Raw genomic sequence first — 17344 nt, 5'->3', positions numbered from 1 at the left:
GACTACGCAAGCCTCAAAACAAGGGCAAGAGGGTTACTTCTGGTGTAACAGGTTCACTGCAAGAATATTGCCTCTTAAAAAGCTAAAGAGATCAAAATTATTACCAATTACTCCCTCCAAAAAATTTCACCCTTCTCAATTCTTGCACCCTTGGGAGAATAAAAGGCTACACCTGTCGAAGCTTACTTAGCTTGCTGCTCCTCCGACCCTGCTGTCACTTGTTTCATGTGGGCTGAGCTGCTCAACCGACCTGCGAACAGGAGTTCCAGTCAGCCTGACATTTCCTCATGCAATCTGTCACATCCTAATCCACAGAAGAGTTGTACGTTAGATAACGGGCAACGCAACTCTACCAATGAGTACAGTGAATATAATCCCCTAGCGATAAGGCTCTGCTATGTTTCAGTCCTTACCTGCAAAATCCTAGCGTGCACCAAGCTACGTTTACCGTGCACCATTCAAAAGACAAAATGCAACAGCATTACGATACTGCCCCTAAGAACAGTTCACCAGCTGCCAGCAAGATCTACTGCGCATCTATTCAACTGCTGCAGGTCAGAGACTTGCCTTTTGCATTGAGAGCTGTAGCCTTTTAAGGTATTTTGCTGCATGTTTATAAACAAAAGTAGGTGATCAATATCGCTACCAATTTCTAATGCGCTAAAAACACAGGTCCAGAAACAATAGCACAGTCACAGATTGCCCTCTTTTTACAAATAACACTGCCACCATGACCCTAGTTAAGTCCCACTTGAAAACAGAGTCAATCTAGGGCTGCATGCATTTCCCAGCTACAGCCCAGGTTACCGACCCTCACTTACCGGCTACAAACCTAATCGTCCCAGACCACAGCTCTAGCAGAATACTGTCTGCTGCTGGAGAATTACTTCAAAGCATGCGTGGTCTCAGTCAGCAAGCGTTCGCCCAAGCACGAACAGGGAGATTTAGCGAGGCAACAAGACAGTAGCACCGGAGTTCAAATCATTTTTAGGGCAGTGTGCCACTGATATATTCACAGGTTTCAGTCATCCTCCTGATATCAATCTCTGCAACAGGTAACGGCTTTCACGTCATTCTAATCTAGAGCCTTACGTTTCTACGGTGTTCTTTATTCAAATGTACCGAATTTTAAGGTCTACAGGTCTACAAAACCACACCCCGTATCAACAAGACAGAAAATATTCAAGTGTTCTGCAACCTTACCAGAAGGCTCGTGTGGGGATTTTGGATGAGACTTGCATGTGTGGACTAGTTTAACCTTGCAGCAGTTTGTCTCTGGAAACACTTCACATAACAGGCAGGACTTTCCAAAGCACCCAATCGTGATCAAGTTGGAAGATAAATTCTTCAGGGTACTTTTCCAATAAAATAGGATAATATGACTAGGAGAGTGTTTTTAATAAACTAAGAACTCCTGAGTTCAAACATGTCGGTTCTACTGGAAATGAATCAATACTGCGTCCATTACTGATCCTCTAGTGGCACTTAATGGACAGAAATACTGGAAAACATGATGGTTGTTTATCTGGGCAGTGGTTTTAGCTGACCTTAGAGGGAAATGTAATTAAGCGAGCATTCTAGGCAAACGGTTTACTTTCTCTTTTAGGAAGAAAAACAAAAACTACATGAGTTAGCTACTATAATCCTTTCCAGCTCTAAACCGCCTTACCACAACATTAAATCATTACAAATCATTTCATTAACAAGTTTTCATTCGCTTTCCTTTTTAATTAGCCAGGGGCGATTTGAAAGCGGACAAGAGGACAGCCCGGTAAGGCAGAAGCCCTGCGCTGGCTCTAAGTTTCAAGACCGTCAGACAAACGCAGAGCCGGAGGGGACGCGCAGCCTGCGAAAGCGCAGCGTAAGGCACTCAGTTACTACGGCGATGAATGAGATATTTATAACCCGGCGGCAACGGCGAGGAGCAAAAAGCCGGGATGAGTCAGCCGGCGGGGTCCGCGGGGGAGCCACAGCCTACGCGCCGCAGCGGCAGGTGCGGGCAGGCCGCAGCCCCTGCAGCGGGGGAGCCGCCGGCTCTCCTTGCCGCCGCCCTTCAGGAGCCGCCGGCGGGCGGAGGGGGCACAGCCGCTTCTCCCACGCCGCCGGGGAGGGAGGCGCTGGGGACGGCGAGGCCGCCAGCCCTGGGGGCTGCCCGAGGCGGGGCGCGGCGGGACGGAGGGACGCGTCCTTCAGCCGCAGGGGGCGCGGAGGGGGGGTGGGTAACGGCCGCCGAGGGGCGTGGCCCCGCCGCGCCCCGCCCCCGCGGGGAAGTTCTCCGGCCACCGGCCCGGCGGAGAGCGGCGGCGGCCGCCTCCCCCCTCCCCTCACAGGCAACGCGGGCGGGGGGGAGAGGAGAGGAGGCGCGCGCGGCCGCCGAGCTGCCCAACGGCCGCGCCGCCCTCATGCCCGCCCGCCCCTCCCCCCCCAACTCCCGGCCGGCGGGGGCGCGAGGGGAAAATAAATAGATAAGTAAATAAATAAACCGCCCGCCCGGTCCCTCCTCACCTGCGAGCGCCGCGGGGCGCGGCGGGGGGAAAGAGGAGGAGGAGGGGGGGCGGGCCGGGCCGGGCCGGGCCGTCCGGGCGAGGAGCGGCGCTGCTCCGGGTCGGTCCGCCGGGGGTGGTGGGCGCGCGCGCGCGCGCGCGCCAGGCGGTGCGAGCTCTGCCCTAATTTGCCGCCGCCGCCATGATGGAGGGGCGGGGAGGAGGGGGACGGCGGAGGGGGCATGACGTCACGGCGGTTCGTGTCGCGCGTCACGGCCCGCGCCGCGGGGCGGGGCCCGGCAGGACGCCTCTCCCACCACGTGACGCCCCACGGGGACGGCGCGGCTGGCGCTTCCGCCTCTGCAGCGGCCACGGGCGGCCCCGGCGCCGGAGCTCGGCGGCGGCCCGAGCGGGTTTCCCGCGCTGAACGGCGCACGTACAACAGCGAAGCGCAACGGGAGGGCTCGCGTGAACCCCTCCGCGTCTCCCCCGCGCGTTCCGAGGGGAAGAACGGACGGCAGTTGGTTTCCGCGGGCCGACTCGGGGTGGCAGCCCCAGAGAGAGAGCTGCCTAGAAGGCCGGGGCGGGCAGAGGGCACCGGAGCCGGAGGAGAGCACGCAAGCCTGACCACGGTTCCAGCTGGTTTAACGTTATTTAGATTGCGCCCGAAATCACTGTTATAGCGTTCTCAAGCCCCCAAATACAAGCTGATTGCCTGCATTGTAATGTAACTCCGCTGTTGAAAAACACAAAGGTTACACATGTATTTTTATAATAAGCTTTTTCACAGCGGAAAAAAGGCACAGTAAAAGTTAACAAAACAGAAATAAGCCAGGAAGAAGCACGGATGTGACAAATACCACATCTGACACTGATTCGTAAGGAACAGTTCTGTTTTTTTTCCAGTAACTGTACCTGCAGAATGGAACCAGACCCTGCCTGCCAGCTAGAATGAACAAACACTGCTGTAGGTTATGATGATTGCTTTAAATTTGCCACGAAGGAAACACTGGAAGCAGTAACAGAACTCCTGAAGAACCAGCACATCATTTGAAAATGGTCCTGAACATTTCCGGATGACAAAATGACAGAATAATAATAAATAATAATAAATAATAATAATAATGCTTTGGATCCCCACCACGTATTCCTACAATGAAATGCTGGTACCGCAGAAGTCCCGCCAGCCTGAGGGGCCCATCACAAGGCCGTCCTCTCCCTTCCCCCCCCCGCCCAGCTCTGTCCTGCCTCCCCTTGCTTTTCCCTCTCTTTTCACCTCCCTCTGCCAGTCCAAACCTGGAAAACCTGTCAGACTGCTTAAGGAGCATTTCACAGCTCTATACAACCGACAGCTGAAAGTGGCCTTCAGGTATCAGAGCCACCTCCCGTCCGCAGCGCCCCTGAACTCTGAGGCCCCAGCCCGACCCCCGCCAAGGCTCTGCCACCGGCGGGAGGCGCGGAGGAAGCCGCCGCTGCCGCCCCGGGGCCGGCCCCGGCAAGGAGGGCGCTACGGGAAACGCCCGGCCCCGGCCGCAAGATGGCAGTCTGCCGCGCGCAGCGATCCGCCCCCGTGACGCCGGCCAGAGCTCAGGTTTCTATTGGCCCGGAGGAGCGGGTGGGCGGGGCGGCGTGACACAGCGGCGGCCGCACCAGCTGTGACCCGAACCGGATTTGATTCCGCTCGCGGTCGCCGACGGCCCCAACCGCCTCCCTCGGCCCCAACCGCCTCCCTCGGCCCCAACGCCGCCGCCGCCATGGCGCTCAGCGATGCCGACGTCCAGAAGCAGGTAGGGCCGCGGGCCCCGGCCCGAAGGCGAGCCTGCGGCCCCGGAGCGGGCAGCCGCTGCTAGGTCTGCCCCCTCCACGCTGCCCTCGGCCCGGCCGGGGGGGAGCTGACAGGACGGACCCAGCGTGAGGAGGGAGGCACCGAGGGCTGGGCCGGGGCAGCGGAGCAGGCAGCTTCCAGGCAGCTTCCTTGCCCTGAAGCCGTGCTAGGTGTGGGGTTCAGGTGTGCCTGAGCTGAAGGGCCATCCGGCTGGTAAAAGAAGGCCAGTGGGAGCGGGAGGGGTACTGACAGCTCTGAAGCCCGCAACAGCAGAAGCGGCTGCAGCCAGCTGCGGCTGATGCACGCGTTGGCTGTGGAACAGTGGTGCTCTCCTGTGAGAGCAAGGGTCGGTGAAGGGGAGAGACCTTCTCTGGGAATCTTAGTGAGAAAGAGCAGTCTCTGAAGAAAGTGTATTTTTCCCCAGCGGGATTGATTGGCCACCCATTGGGGAACTTTGTTGAAGCATTTCGATGACATATTATGCCAGATTATAATGAAAGAGATCATGAGTAGCCTTTATGCTATCTACAGTGTTTAATTGCACTTTAAGGCAGATAAGTACATTGCCCTAGATAAGTACTGTCTATTTAGATGTTGCTCTCTAGGGACTTTCCATCTCTTTTTTTCTTATAGCTGTACTACATCTCATTAGCTGTAACTTAACATTTGGGTAGGCTATTCAGCATTCTCGAATGCCTTTTTCACTTTTATATCCTAAGCAGAGTAGTGCAACCCGGGCTTCTCTTGCAATGGAAACTTACAACCCTGAAGTCTGACTGTGGACACTTCCTCCTGAGGCAGGACACTTTGTCCTTATTGACAATAAACACTGCCCTTGCCTAAAAAAGCTGCTTTGAGCTGGGTTGAAAATGGCATGCCGTGTTAAAGACTGCACGGATCCAGTCAGCTCTGGTCTGTGGAGTTTCCTACAGGTGATGAGCAGATCAGCCGAGTTCCCTTTGTCCTTTGCATCGTAAGTGCTTCGTGTCTCACTTTCTCATTCAGTAAACATAGTCTCTTGGCAAGGAAGCATCACATTGAAAGTAAAATCAGTAGGTTGTCTTTCTGCGAAAGGGGAATTGTAACATTATGTTCTCTTGCCTTTTATCTGCAAAGCTTGTTTGCTTTTTCCTGCCTCTTCTATGAAGATAATAAAAATAAAGCTGAATTCGGGGTGGTCTTGCTCAGCCACCATGGACCTGAACTTCAAAGGTTAGTTCAGGATCTGTTGATATACTAAACGTGTAATGCTAACAGCATTTCACATCTGCAACTTTCCTGTCATTGTTTTATACTTCTGAGCCTAGGGTGATCCTCTTAACTGGAAAAGAGAATGCTGCTGATGGCATGACAGTTCTGCATGTGTATAAATCTGGTACGAACTTGCCAACTGGTCCTCTGAACTCTCAAATACTTGCCATGGCGTTTTCAATAATTTTCACCTTGAAAATCATCTCTAATTAAGAATTTTTCCCGTTGATAGACTTGCTTGCTTTATTCTGTCAAAGGTGTTTAATAGATTGCTCTGTCTAATCTGGCTAGTCACTTCTAGCTAAAGCCAGTCTAACATCTAGAACTTCCTATGGAAAGGGTAATCACGCTACTACTGATGGGAAAAACCTTCTCATCTTTTCTGTAGGAAATACTACTATGCTGAAGTTATTAACTTCATTTAAAATTAATCTCTCATTTAAAAATACATATTTTTGTCAGTGTTATTAAAACTAATCTATTTATAGTCGTGAAAGTCTCACTTAGGATCTCTTTCATTTCTATGAAAAGCAAAAAGGGATTTCAGTACAACAGATTTTGAAGGAAATAACACGGTTCAGTCTTATCAGACTAGGGGAAATGGATGCCATATAAGCTTACTTCCATCTTATTCTTCTTCGTTATGCAGAGAATATTTCATGAACACCTGGAACTGTTTAGAGTACTTTTCCAAAATTCAGAAACCAAACCAAACTGGAAGAAGTGACTCAGTAATGTAAGGGTTACCACTGCTATACAAAAGTTCTTAGTCTCCTTCAACAACAGGCTATTCAGCAAAATTATTTCCTTATTTTATATGGCTCTCTTGTCCTTTCTGAAATGCAGGTAAATCTAAAGCTTGGTTTAACCAGTCATCTAATCAGGCGAGCAGGGTAGGAAACTGATGCTGTAAGTGGACGTGGACTTGGAAGTGTTACAAACTGGAATTAAAAGAAAAATTGCTGATTTGATTTTCAGGATGTAGACATTATTGTTCACCTCTTCCACTGCACATGCTTAAAATCTTCCACTTGTCTGTTCACTTCTGTTTTTTCATCTATATGGGCATAGCGCTGTTCTGCATGTTGGCTCATTTTCCACGTTGGCACCTTTCTTATCTCTTTAAATATTTCATTTTAACATGAGATTATATAAATAGAATCTTTCATGCAAGTTTATTCAGACCAGATTGTCTGCCAAATGTGTCTCGTCACTAAGTGCAACCAAAAAGTCAGTAGGTTTTTATGGTGCACTCAAGTATATGGTCCACTCCATCTGCCCTTGGAAATAGCTATACCTGTTCAAAGCTGCAGTTTGGTTGGGCATGAGTCCTTACAGCCTGCCCCAAATGGGAACCTGAACTTAGGCCTGGTCACAGGGAGGCATGTGGTAAGTAAGCAGAACTCAGTATAATTGCTTTCCTTGCCTAAACTGTTGGACCTGTGCGTTATAGTGTTTTGAGGTGGTTTCAAAAAGGTTCTTGAAGTAGAATATATTAGTGCATTCCAGGCTCTAAAGCAGCATGCGATATACTTGATGTGGTCTTGATCAACTAGCGCTGCTGTCTCCTTCCCCAGCTCCTCCAAACTAATACGCAACTACTTTATGAAGTCCTTTTGACTTGAACCACATAGCAACATTTTTTAATCACCTTGTAAGTCTTTACAGAATTTATTACGTTTTTTTCAAGAAAGGTTTCTCAGGTGTGTAAAGGAACTTCTGGTTCTACAGATCTGACCAGAGTGGTCAGTAGCCCTTTGCTTTGCTTCACCGGTCATCTAGTGTGGAAGGCCCAGGTTCATTCAAATGCCATCTATGCCTGATGTAGAATAGGGACTCTATGTAAATCTTTTATGTTTCATGTAAATGTCATAACAAACAGACTACTTTAATTTTACTGAGTGAGGATTTTATTATTTTTTTTTTTACCAATCCTGGGGGAAAAATAAGTTGTTCTCACTACTGAAGAATGAAAATACCCAGCCTCACATTTATACAAATTTACTCTTTTTTTTTTTTTATAGTTGCATATCTAAAGTACATTTTTCTAATGGCAGCAAGTGAAACAGCATTATATAGAATTATTTGAGGAAAAAAAAAAATCTTGTTATCTGTGTTAAGATGAGCTGACTTTTTGACCTGTATGCCCAATTTAATTTCCTTGAAAAACAACATTATATGAATTAGTAAATGGATATGAAGGGGTCTACTGTACAGATGAGGAATATATACATACTTCCTCTCATCAGAGCCCTTTCCAACAGAAAATATTTTCTTTTCTTTCTCTTGTTACAGATCAAGCATATGATGGCTTTCATTGAGCAGGAAGCCAATGAAAAGGCTGAAGAAATAGATGCAAAGGTAAAAACGGAAGTTCAATGTCCGTAAGTGCAAAAGGAAAACTGCATCTGACACCCTGTTTTGTGGTTGCAGTCAGAGCAGTCCTAGAACACTTTTGTAAACTACAGCTCACTTCACATTTAGTTATTACATAGCAAAAAATGATGCTACCAAATTAAGTTAATATTTCTTAGCTTTTGACAAATCAAAACAAGTCGGAGCTATTTTTTGGTCAAAGTTTTCTTAGTGGTTCTTAAATATAAATTTATCCATATGCAAGCTCATTCATTTATTTTAAGCAATCAGGAGAGCTGAGTGCTGAGTGGTAATGTGAATAGACTGGATTAAGTGGAACACCTTCCCCCACCTCCTGTACATAAGTTCACATCACTGAGGATTAAAGGAGTTCTCTGCATAATTTTTGAATTCTGTTAAGGTTTGTCATAACAAGCTATTACTGGAAGGTTTAATTTTAGGTTTTGCTTGACTTCCATAGTGTGTCAGGCAGAGACATTAGTAGTCAATTAAAGCAATAATGCTAGTAATCTTGCGCAAGCGTTCGTAGAAGTACCAAAATGATAAAATTAAAGTTAAACTGGTTGAATTATGTTGGTTAAAGTTTGTTTGTAAGCAGGTTCATAACTGTACCTAAACCTATGTAGCCACCTGCAGGCATAATTCTAGATGTGATTTAGTAGGTATCCGGGGGAACTAAAAAGTAAATTTAAGGCATGAGTTGAATTACTTGCAGAATTCTTCACTTAGGTTAAGCCACAAGAGACTGAGTTTAATATTAACCTGGTGATAGAATATAGGTGTTTACTAAAGAAGGATTAATGGTGCCTTACAACCCTAACAATCTGCATTATACCAATATTGAAATGTCTTGTTGGTATTGGACTCAGCATATGTATTACTAATAATATTTAATCTCCCTTAAACATATAGATCTACACAAATATTTAATCAATACTAAAGCAGGTATTCCTGATGATCTGCAAACAGAAGTCAGAAGCTGAGATTGGATTCTCAGGTATAAATAGGAAATTTTAGCATTTCACATGCTATCTGGCTAGGCTTTATAAAAAAGTAATAGCTATACTGTCACTCTCCTTGTCTAAGAATTGCTTAAAGTAATGAAGTTTGTAGACACTGAGGGCTGGGTAGCTTGTTTTAGGTAGAATCTCTTGTAGCCAGAAAAGAGACCAATTCTACAAAAACAAATCAGACCTAAAGCTCAGATAAAATGAGTTTTGCTTAACAGTATGTAATATATAAATTTGGTAATTTTGTCCCTGAGGTATAAATACTGCAAGGAAACATGTGTCAGTCAATTGATAAAATAAGCTGTATCTTAGTTAGCAAGGTTCTAGTTCAGCAGAACGCATCCTGAACTCCCTTTGACTTGAGTACTGGTTGAAATGTTTCGTTTATATGGAACCATAAATTGTTTCATCCTAGCTTGTCTATGAATGTGCTCTGAAAGCACGGCTGTTTCGTTTTGATTCTGTTTTTTTCAGCCCATGGAATCAATTTCCGCTTCAGTTATTTAATTTTTACTATAGGCAGAAGAAGAATTCAACATTGAGAAGGGTCGCCTTGTTCAGACACAGAGGCTGAAAATCATGGAGTATTATGAAAAGAAGGAGAAACAAATTGAACAACAAAAGAAAATGTAAGTTGCTTAGGTTAGATGGCTGACTTCAGAGCCTGAGCTCTCATTTTATTGCTGATTTTATACAAAACTGTTTTTCCCTGGGAAATAGGCGAATTGTAGCCAATATATTTAGTTCTAATTATGAGTTTCTAGTTTTTCCTGGGGACAAACTATCAAAGGTGAGCTACAGTAGTATAACTGTTAGTAAGTGTGGTGAAAGATTCTTTCATATTTCTTTACGTAGTTAATATCTAGAACTCTACCTTGGTCTGTTACTCTGGGACAAATGTTCGTGTCAGGTTTAGTTTTGGTGGGTCTTCACTGGAGGATGGGGTTCTGTATTGTAATCGTTTGTGCAGGTTCAGAAACAGATTCAAACAGGTGAACAGGCTTTGTTATTAAACGTTGTAGTATTGTTATCTTTAAATGTAAATATACAGTTAAATGTTGCAGTTGTTCTGTCAAAGTCTGATGGATTGATTCAACTTTATCATGCAACTTGCAGTCAGATGTCCAACCTGATGAATCAGGCAAGATTGAAGGTCCTCAAGGCAAGGGATGACCTTATTGCAGTGAGTATCTCTGTAGTAAAGACACAGAGGTTCTTCTATTCCTACCGTCTGTTAGGAAATGTTCTTAACCATTCTCTAAAGAAAAATGATTTGTGATGAGTGACATTTGCTTCAACATACAAAAATGGCTTTCCCAGCTGCTCTGAAAAGTCATTAAGGATTTAGTGCAGCTTCAGTAGTCTGCTTTAGCTTATTCCCACAGTTTCTATTACCTACTCTTTTAGGGAAATACAGTTCTCTGCCAGCAACGTTGCAGGCAGCAGTTTTATCTATCATTTGGACAATAGCTTATTTCTTTAAAGAGTAGGAACTCTCTCTTGCACGGACGGTAGAACTTCAAAGTTCTGTTTGCCTGAAGCAACATTTATGCATTAAATCTGGCATGGCTTAAGCAAGTAGGCTTAAAACACCACTAACTGGGTTTTCCTGTCTCCTTTAGTGGCCCCTAGTATATGAAAGGTTTGCTTCTTGTTCTAGTAGGTGACCAGTCTGTGCGTTGACGTATAGGGTGAGTGATCATTTATCAGAACAGGCTACATTTAGTCTTAGTTCAGCCTTACTATGTTTATCTTACACCACGTGTAGTGTATTCTTATTCTGCTCATTATACGGCTTTCAGGTTTTCTGTTCTCTCTTACCCTGCCTCAGAAGCAGTTTGAGTGTTCATATTCTGCTAGATGGTGCTGTTGAGCTATTGGAAAAGCTGTGAGACCTGTAGAAGTCAAAAATAAAAACTCGGGTAATGTTGCTCAGGTTGATGCTGCCATGAAAAAAGGGGGGTTAGCAGAAGAAAATCACCAGTTTATTGATTCTTTAAACCTAGTTTCAAACTTTAGATTGTATTCACAGAGAGGAGGAAGGTGGGTGGCTAAAGAGCTAACTCTATTGTGGTAGTCTCTGCTGGGTAATCTCTTCCTCATTTATCAGCTGACTCGGCCTCATGCTTCTGAGTAATGCGTAACACTCTTCCTCATTTTAAAACATTTAAAGTCACATGCTGCTAGTTTTTTCTTCCCTTATCAGATCTTTGGCCTCTTTCACGAACAAGAGAGATGAGTAGTTCCAGAAACCTTGTTACTCCAGGGTGGACAGTATAACTATATTTGACCATGACATTAAATTGTGATAGTCTTATATCCTAGTACTGATTGTGTTAACATGCACTCGTCTTTCAAACACTATGAGGCAGGACAGTAAAGAAAGGTTTATACCAAATCATATGATTTCCTTATCTGAAGTAATTATGATGGTTCAGTTCTAGGAGCTGTCTTTGAATTGACTCAAATATCTTAAAAATTCAATCTCATCTGATACTGAATTGCTGAATAAAGATAATCAAAACCAGCTACTTCAAATTAAAAATAAGCTCTTACTTTTAAATTTTGACTTGCATTTACTTACAATTAAAAAATATGTAACCCAAATATTGTTTGATAAAAAGATAGATTAGATTTCTTTGCTTGACCACAAAGCTGAAAAAAATAGTTATTTGGACAACTTTATTAGTTTTACATTAGGCAAGGATTGACAAAATATTTTAGTTTCTCTCTCTGAATTAATATAAATACTATCCTTTTACTGCTGAGGTCTCCTTTCTTCATGAAAAAGGAATAATTGTCAGGTTATAATGGGTTCAGATTAGGGCAGGGGGAAGAGAACTGTTTGGAAAGGATATTGTGCCATGCACAGAGATGAAGGTCTAGCTTGGATGAACACCAGCTGGAGTGTACGTTTACGTGTTGGCAGGGTGTGATAGCTATAATAGGAGTACAGAAAGTTGGTAGGCATGAAACCAAATGCCAAACAGATGGGCTCTGCTGATCTGATTTCTTCTGAATGTAGGATTTGCTGAATGAGGCCAAGCAGAGGCTTGCCAAGGTGGTGAAGGATACTGCCAGGTACCAGACGCTGCTGGACGGACTAGTTCTACAGGTAAATATTTAAATTGTAACAAATAGATGATCACAGCCCCATCCTCTTAGGTGTCTTTCTTCAAACATAACCCGCTGGAAGTTACAGTTGTATTGGAGTCTAGATGAAATGTTGCTGGGTGATCTTTGAGTTTTAAACATCGCTTCTGCTGTATCTTTCGATCTTGGATTCTGGATAGGTAGGGCTGCAGCTTATTTTAAGGTGTAAAAGCTGGTATACCAAGCAGCAGTTCCATTATAAGAATAACTGCAGATACGCTCACATACATTGTAACATGCACGTTTAGGATGCATGCTTTAAGCTTCTGTAGTAATTAGTTGGATCAAATGCACTGTTGGCAAAAGCTGTTTCTCCAAACTTATAAGTAAATAGTTATCCGCTTTTAAAATCTTCTTGGCATTTGAGACTTGTAAGTCCTGGCTTTGACAAATTTACTGTAGTATGGCGTGCGTCTGTGACAGACATACAAAGCAGAAATCAAAGCTTTACTTAGCTAGAATACCATGCTCAAGCCCCAGAAATTAACTGCTAAAAATCCAGTAAGCATTGGCCAGGGTCAGTCGTGCGACCACTAGTGCCACCTTCTGGTACGAATTGATCCTTTTGCTATAAACTCTCACAGAAGCCAGCCACAAGCTCTCCGGTCCACAGTTTGATGGCAGAATTTTCTTAACGGTATTTCCTACCATCTTGTGCTTCCAATTCAGTGTGGGTTCTTTGTCACGCCTAGGTCTGGTATTGCTGTACATCAAACAAACCTGTCTCACTCTTGCAAGCTGGCCATGTCTGTCGTGGCTCGTTATATTTGATCCAGTAAAGGATCTGTACTCATCAGTACTCACAGTTGGACTAGATGATAGTTGTAGGTCCCTTCCAACTGGAACTAAACCTATTCTATTCTATTCTATTCTATTCTATTCTATTCTATTCTATTCTATTCTATTCTCATGTATTACTACAGGAACTACAAGGCAGGAGTTATTAGAACAGGCATCTGAAACTACTGCACGTCTTCTCCAGGAGCTGCGTAGAAGAATGTCAGCTTGACTGCATGCTCAGTCTACTTAGGCAGCAGTGATCCTATGTATAGGATCGCGTACATTGTCTGGGCAACTCAGTCCTATGATACATGGGTTTAGTTGCACTTGAGTTCCAAACTTGAAGTTAACAAAGAAACACATAGTCCATAGTTATAGGCTTTTTCCCAGATATTGGTGCTGTCCTCTCAGAATGTCTGCATGAGGTGAACTTGCGAGCAAAGAACTAAATAAAAGAGTCTAATATTGTCTATTGTCAGGGTTTGGTTTTCAAATTGATCAGCTCCTTTCCTTTCTTGGGGTTGAGTAATTCTATGACAATTAAAATGTTGACTTCCTGATGCTGTAATAGTTATCTTGTGCAGGGATTCTACCAGCTGCTTGAGCCCAGAATAGTTGTTCGGTGCAGGAAACAGGATCTCCCTATGGTTAAGGTAAGACACCTAGAACAGTTTGACAGTATCCTGCTCACAAAAGCTGAGACGTGACTGCAAATATTTGCTGCTCAGATCCCATCTGTGTGACATGACAACAAGCTTTGCTTGCTGCACTTCTGCTGCAGATATAATGCAAGAGAACAAATATGCTTTTCAACTTGGGGATCATTTGCTTGCTTGGATATTACCTAGGAAACTTTAGGCATTGCTACAATATTAAAAATAATAATTGGTTTTGGTTCAAAAGCCATACCGAAATACATTTGCTTAATTAAAAAAGAAAAGGGGGGGGGGCCTCAATCCCTTTATTTTATTACTACAAATGATTGAGTGACCAAACCCAAGTGGTGCGCTAGCATTTGTCAATGCTAATTGGAGGTTTATCTTGTATCCTAGATTGCTGTACAGAAGAGCGTTCCCATCTATAAAAATGCCACAAAAAGGGATGTGGATGTTCACATTGACCAAGACAACTTCCTGCCAGAAGAAATGTAAGGAAAATGGGAATCTTTTATACAGAGCACTAACTTAATGCAACTTTTCAAGCCACAGCTCCTGCTAGAACAGTCTCGGAAAAATACGTATGGAATATCCCCACAGTGTGTCTGCTGCTCTTCTAGTGGAATTTGGCACTTCTTTGTGTTAATCAAGCACAGACTCTGCAGTTTCCTCCAGACAGGCGCTGTCTCAATCAAAAATGTCAGTAAAAGTTTTGTGCAACCTCCAGCCTGATTCACAGTACTGAAGTAGAGAATAACTGTAGAAACTTAACTAACTATTGTTCTTTTAAAGAGAGAGAAAATGGATGTAGCCATGCTTTCTATCTCAAGGTGAAGCGAATTGAGTAATAAGGTGCTGCAGGATAATCACTTGATGGGGTTTGTGTCTGCTATGTCTGCAAGGCTCTATTTCCATATAGTATGATAAAGAACATGGCACAAAGCTGTATATTCTGATAGTCAGTGATCTTTATGTATGGGCTAGCAAACAACACTCTTAGCACTCTTCCTTACTTCCCAAAATCTGAAAGCTGTCTATTAATAATAAAATACAAAGTCTGAAGCTGTTTTGAAGTGACAAATTCCATAGCTCTTCTTGCATTTAGATCATCCTAATGAGGACCCTTGTGTGTAGCTGTGGTCTCTGATAACTCCAAAGATGCTTTGCACTGCTGCTTCACTGGATCGCTTTGTGCTGATTCCTGTTAAGACATGATCAAAAAAAGTTTGTTTTTTTAAAAAATAAATATCTTATCTATGTATCTGACTCACCTATAAGCACTGATTTGGGATAATCTCTCTGCCACATGCTGTCTTCGAGATGTACCATGGATTCCACCGATTTTTTTTTTTTTTTCCCTTTCTAGTTCTGGAGGTGTTGAAATCTATAACAGTGATGGTAAAATTAAGGTTTCCAATACCCTGGAAAGTCGGCTGGACCTTGTAGCCCAGCAGGTAAGTTTCTCTAACAGCCAAGGTGAACAAGATATAATTAACTAGTTCTGTCTTGTAGTTAAATCCTAGTGTTTCCAAAGTGTTAACTGTCACAATAGTGTGTGGGATCAGATTTCAACGTGGATGGCAAGTAAGAAGTTATTTTTGAATGGAAAGAAGCGAATTACCTACTGTTTGTGCTTCTCTACAACAAACATAGGTTTTGCCAGAGTGATGCCTTTTGAGTTAAGCATGAGCATAAAACTCTAGAAATTATGATACTGAAAGTCTTGTTATGACTACACCGCAGTCAAGACGTTGAAATGCTGAGGCTAACTTGAATTACTGAAGCTAGCTTGAATACTAGAAACTTTGGCTGAGACCTGTTATACCCCAGTGGAAAAAAGTAGCTCTCGTATCTCTTTCTTATGCTGCAGCATAGGCAGTCCTTTAAATCTGTAGGGTAGCCAGCAATGTGCAAGCAGGTAACGGCTTTAGAAAACTCGGATGAATTGACTTCTTACTTTTGAAGCCTAGCCTAGCAGTGCCTGCAATGAGGAATGTACGGCAATTGTATTGCCCGTTGCATATAACTGATGTGCTCTTTCTCAACAGATGATGCCAGAAATCAGAGTGGCTCTCTTTGGTGCTAATGCCAACAGGAAGTTTTTGGACTAAACCTCTATGAGAGAAGGTGGGATCTGTTCCACTGCCATACTGAAGGGGATGCGAAAGCATCTGCTAATTTAAAACCTTGAAATATAACATTACCTTGTCATCCAATATCTGTTCTTCAATGGAATAATTTTGCATACCTGCTGTGCTTAGCCTCTCTACTTGTGGTTAGAATGTGTTGCTTAAAGGATGTGAAGGCATACATATTCATCCAGCAGTGACACTAGAAAATGGAGGCGTTTGGGCTCTTGGCTTTCCTTGCACTGTTGTGGCTCTATACAGACAAGTGGTCCATTTAGGGTCACCCTCTTCGCTTTGGCCACATCTCTTTCAAGTTGTCTAATCTGTGAAGTAAATTACTATGCTGCCGATGGGAAATCCCTTTTCAGTTAAGGTCTTCAGTGTTATAGAGGGCATGCATTCCTTCCCAGGGTTAGTAGTTTAATTCATGTTACTTGGTCAGGCATTTTTCTGTTCTGTATATGTGATTTAAAAAAAAAGCCTGAGCCTGTAAAACTGTATTTATTAAAATTAAAAATGTGTGTCTGTATGGAGTTCTCTGTAGCTTCTCTCTGGGGGATTGGCAGCAATCTTTGAAAAGTGGGCTTGTTTTTATAAGGACTTACTACTTGAGGGTTTTGTGTAATAACTGTTCTGTGAAGCTAGAATTCGAGTGCGTGGAGTACTGTCAAGCTGTTTGCTTGAGTAATGTTGGATTGTACGCAAGCCTTTTGAGTAGGACTCTAGGATGAGCTTCATTCTTCCTAAAAAATGGGTCAATAGTTTTGCTCCCTCAGTTTTCTTTCACGAGAGAGAACTAGAGTAACACAACTGCGCTACTTAGAACAAATACAGTCCATTTCCAGTTACAGGTTTGTTGCTTCTGTGCAGGAGATCCAAAGCATACTCCTTTAGTAATTGTGTTTCAGGATTTGAGGAACAACAGCTGACTCTGTTGCAACTATTCTCTCTACGTTAGTAATTATTAAATTAAACAACAGTAACGTAACTATATTCATTACCTAATCTGTTAAGTTTTACTAACTTCTCATTTGCTTTACTTCTCATTTGCTTCTGCAGCGATGACTAGTATTGTCTCCACCTTCTATGGTGTAGGGCAGAAAAATTCTGGAGGTGACTTTCCACACTACAAGCCTCTGCCACAATACCTGACTCTTCACCTAGTGCTCAATTCTGAAACTTGTTCCATGGAAATAAGAAACTGCTCAGATGAATTATTGCTTGAATATGTTTTGAAATCATCTTCTCTAAGTACTGCAGTGATTCAGGAATGGTAGGCATTTTACATTGTGCCACGAAGAATACTTGCCAAGTTGCAGCAGCACTGCTTTATGCAGTGTTTTTAACCTGAGGCCTTTTCTTCTCAAGCTGAGGTGCATGCCCTCATGTAGAGACTCAAAATGCTAGATAAGCCTTTCACTGTCTCATTTCTCTAAAATGGAGATCGACTGCTAAGAAAATCCTGAATCCAAACTTATTTAATCTTGATTTCCTCTTGCAAAATAAGAATCTTTAGCAAGGTTGGGTTTATTGTTTTACTGCTCCTCGCTGTTGCATTTAGGTACCAGTTCTTGTTTCCCACATAGATGGTTATGGTATTTATTCTTTTAGTGCTTTGCTTTTTGATACATGATTCTATGACTGGGCAATAAGTGTATCTGGACTAAAGTCCTACTCTTTC

General features: G+C 43.5%; 2 protein-coding genes across 4 annotated transcripts in view; one reads left to right on the top strand and one right to left on the bottom strand.

The window, feature by feature from the left end:
• BCL2L13 (BCL2 like 13) overlaps positions 1-3974 on the bottom strand; it is a 43694-nt gene extending 39720 nt beyond the window's left edge. The window contains exon 1 of one of the 2 annotated variants that reach the window (XM_087763788.1): positions 3780-3974. Coding sequence is in view for 1 of the 2 variants with exons in the window: in XM_087763787.1 (XP_087619913.1) it covers positions 2506-2727 (222 nt within the window). In the remaining variant the exon portion in view is untranslated. Of the gene's footprint in view, positions 1-2505; positions 2728-3779 lie in introns of those variants that run through there. The other variant, XM_087763787.1, reaches the window with a different exon arrangement.
• A 131-nt stretch (positions 3975-4105) lies between these two features.
• On the top strand, positions 4106-16196 carry ATP6V1E1 (ATPase H+ transporting V1 subunit E1). 2 transcript variants are annotated; one of them, XM_087763789.1, is made up of 10 exons: positions 4148-4270; positions 5031-5281; positions 7855-7920; positions 9465-9574; positions 10062-10128; positions 11971-12060; positions 13463-13531; positions 13931-14025; positions 14901-14988; positions 15583-16196. In XM_087763789.1, the coding sequence occupies exons 3-10, from the start codon at positions 7864-7866 to the stop codon at positions 15643-15645; spliced, it is 639 nt and encodes a 212-aa protein (XP_087619915.1). In that variant the 5' UTR covers positions 4148-4270; positions 5031-5281; positions 7855-7863; the 3' UTR covers positions 15646-16196. The 2 variants fall into 2 exon arrangements, with proteins under 2 accessions (XP_009471864.1, XP_087619915.1); XM_009473589.2 differs by lacking the exon at positions 5031-5281 and having other exon boundaries at positions 4106-4270.
• Positions 16197-17344: the final 1148 nt, after the last annotated feature.

This window comes from Nipponia nippon, unplaced genomic scaffold (assembly GCF_047370975.1).
Source record: "Nipponia nippon isolate SJK-2023a ecotype South Korea unplaced genomic scaffold, ASM4737097v1 scaffold_3, whole genome shotgun sequence".
Classification (NCBI taxonomy): domain Eukaryota; kingdom Metazoa; phylum Chordata; class Aves; order Pelecaniformes; family Threskiornithidae; genus Nipponia; species Nipponia nippon.
Note: the sequence above shows the minus strand (reverse complement) of the source record. Positions and strands in the feature narration are given on the sequence as shown.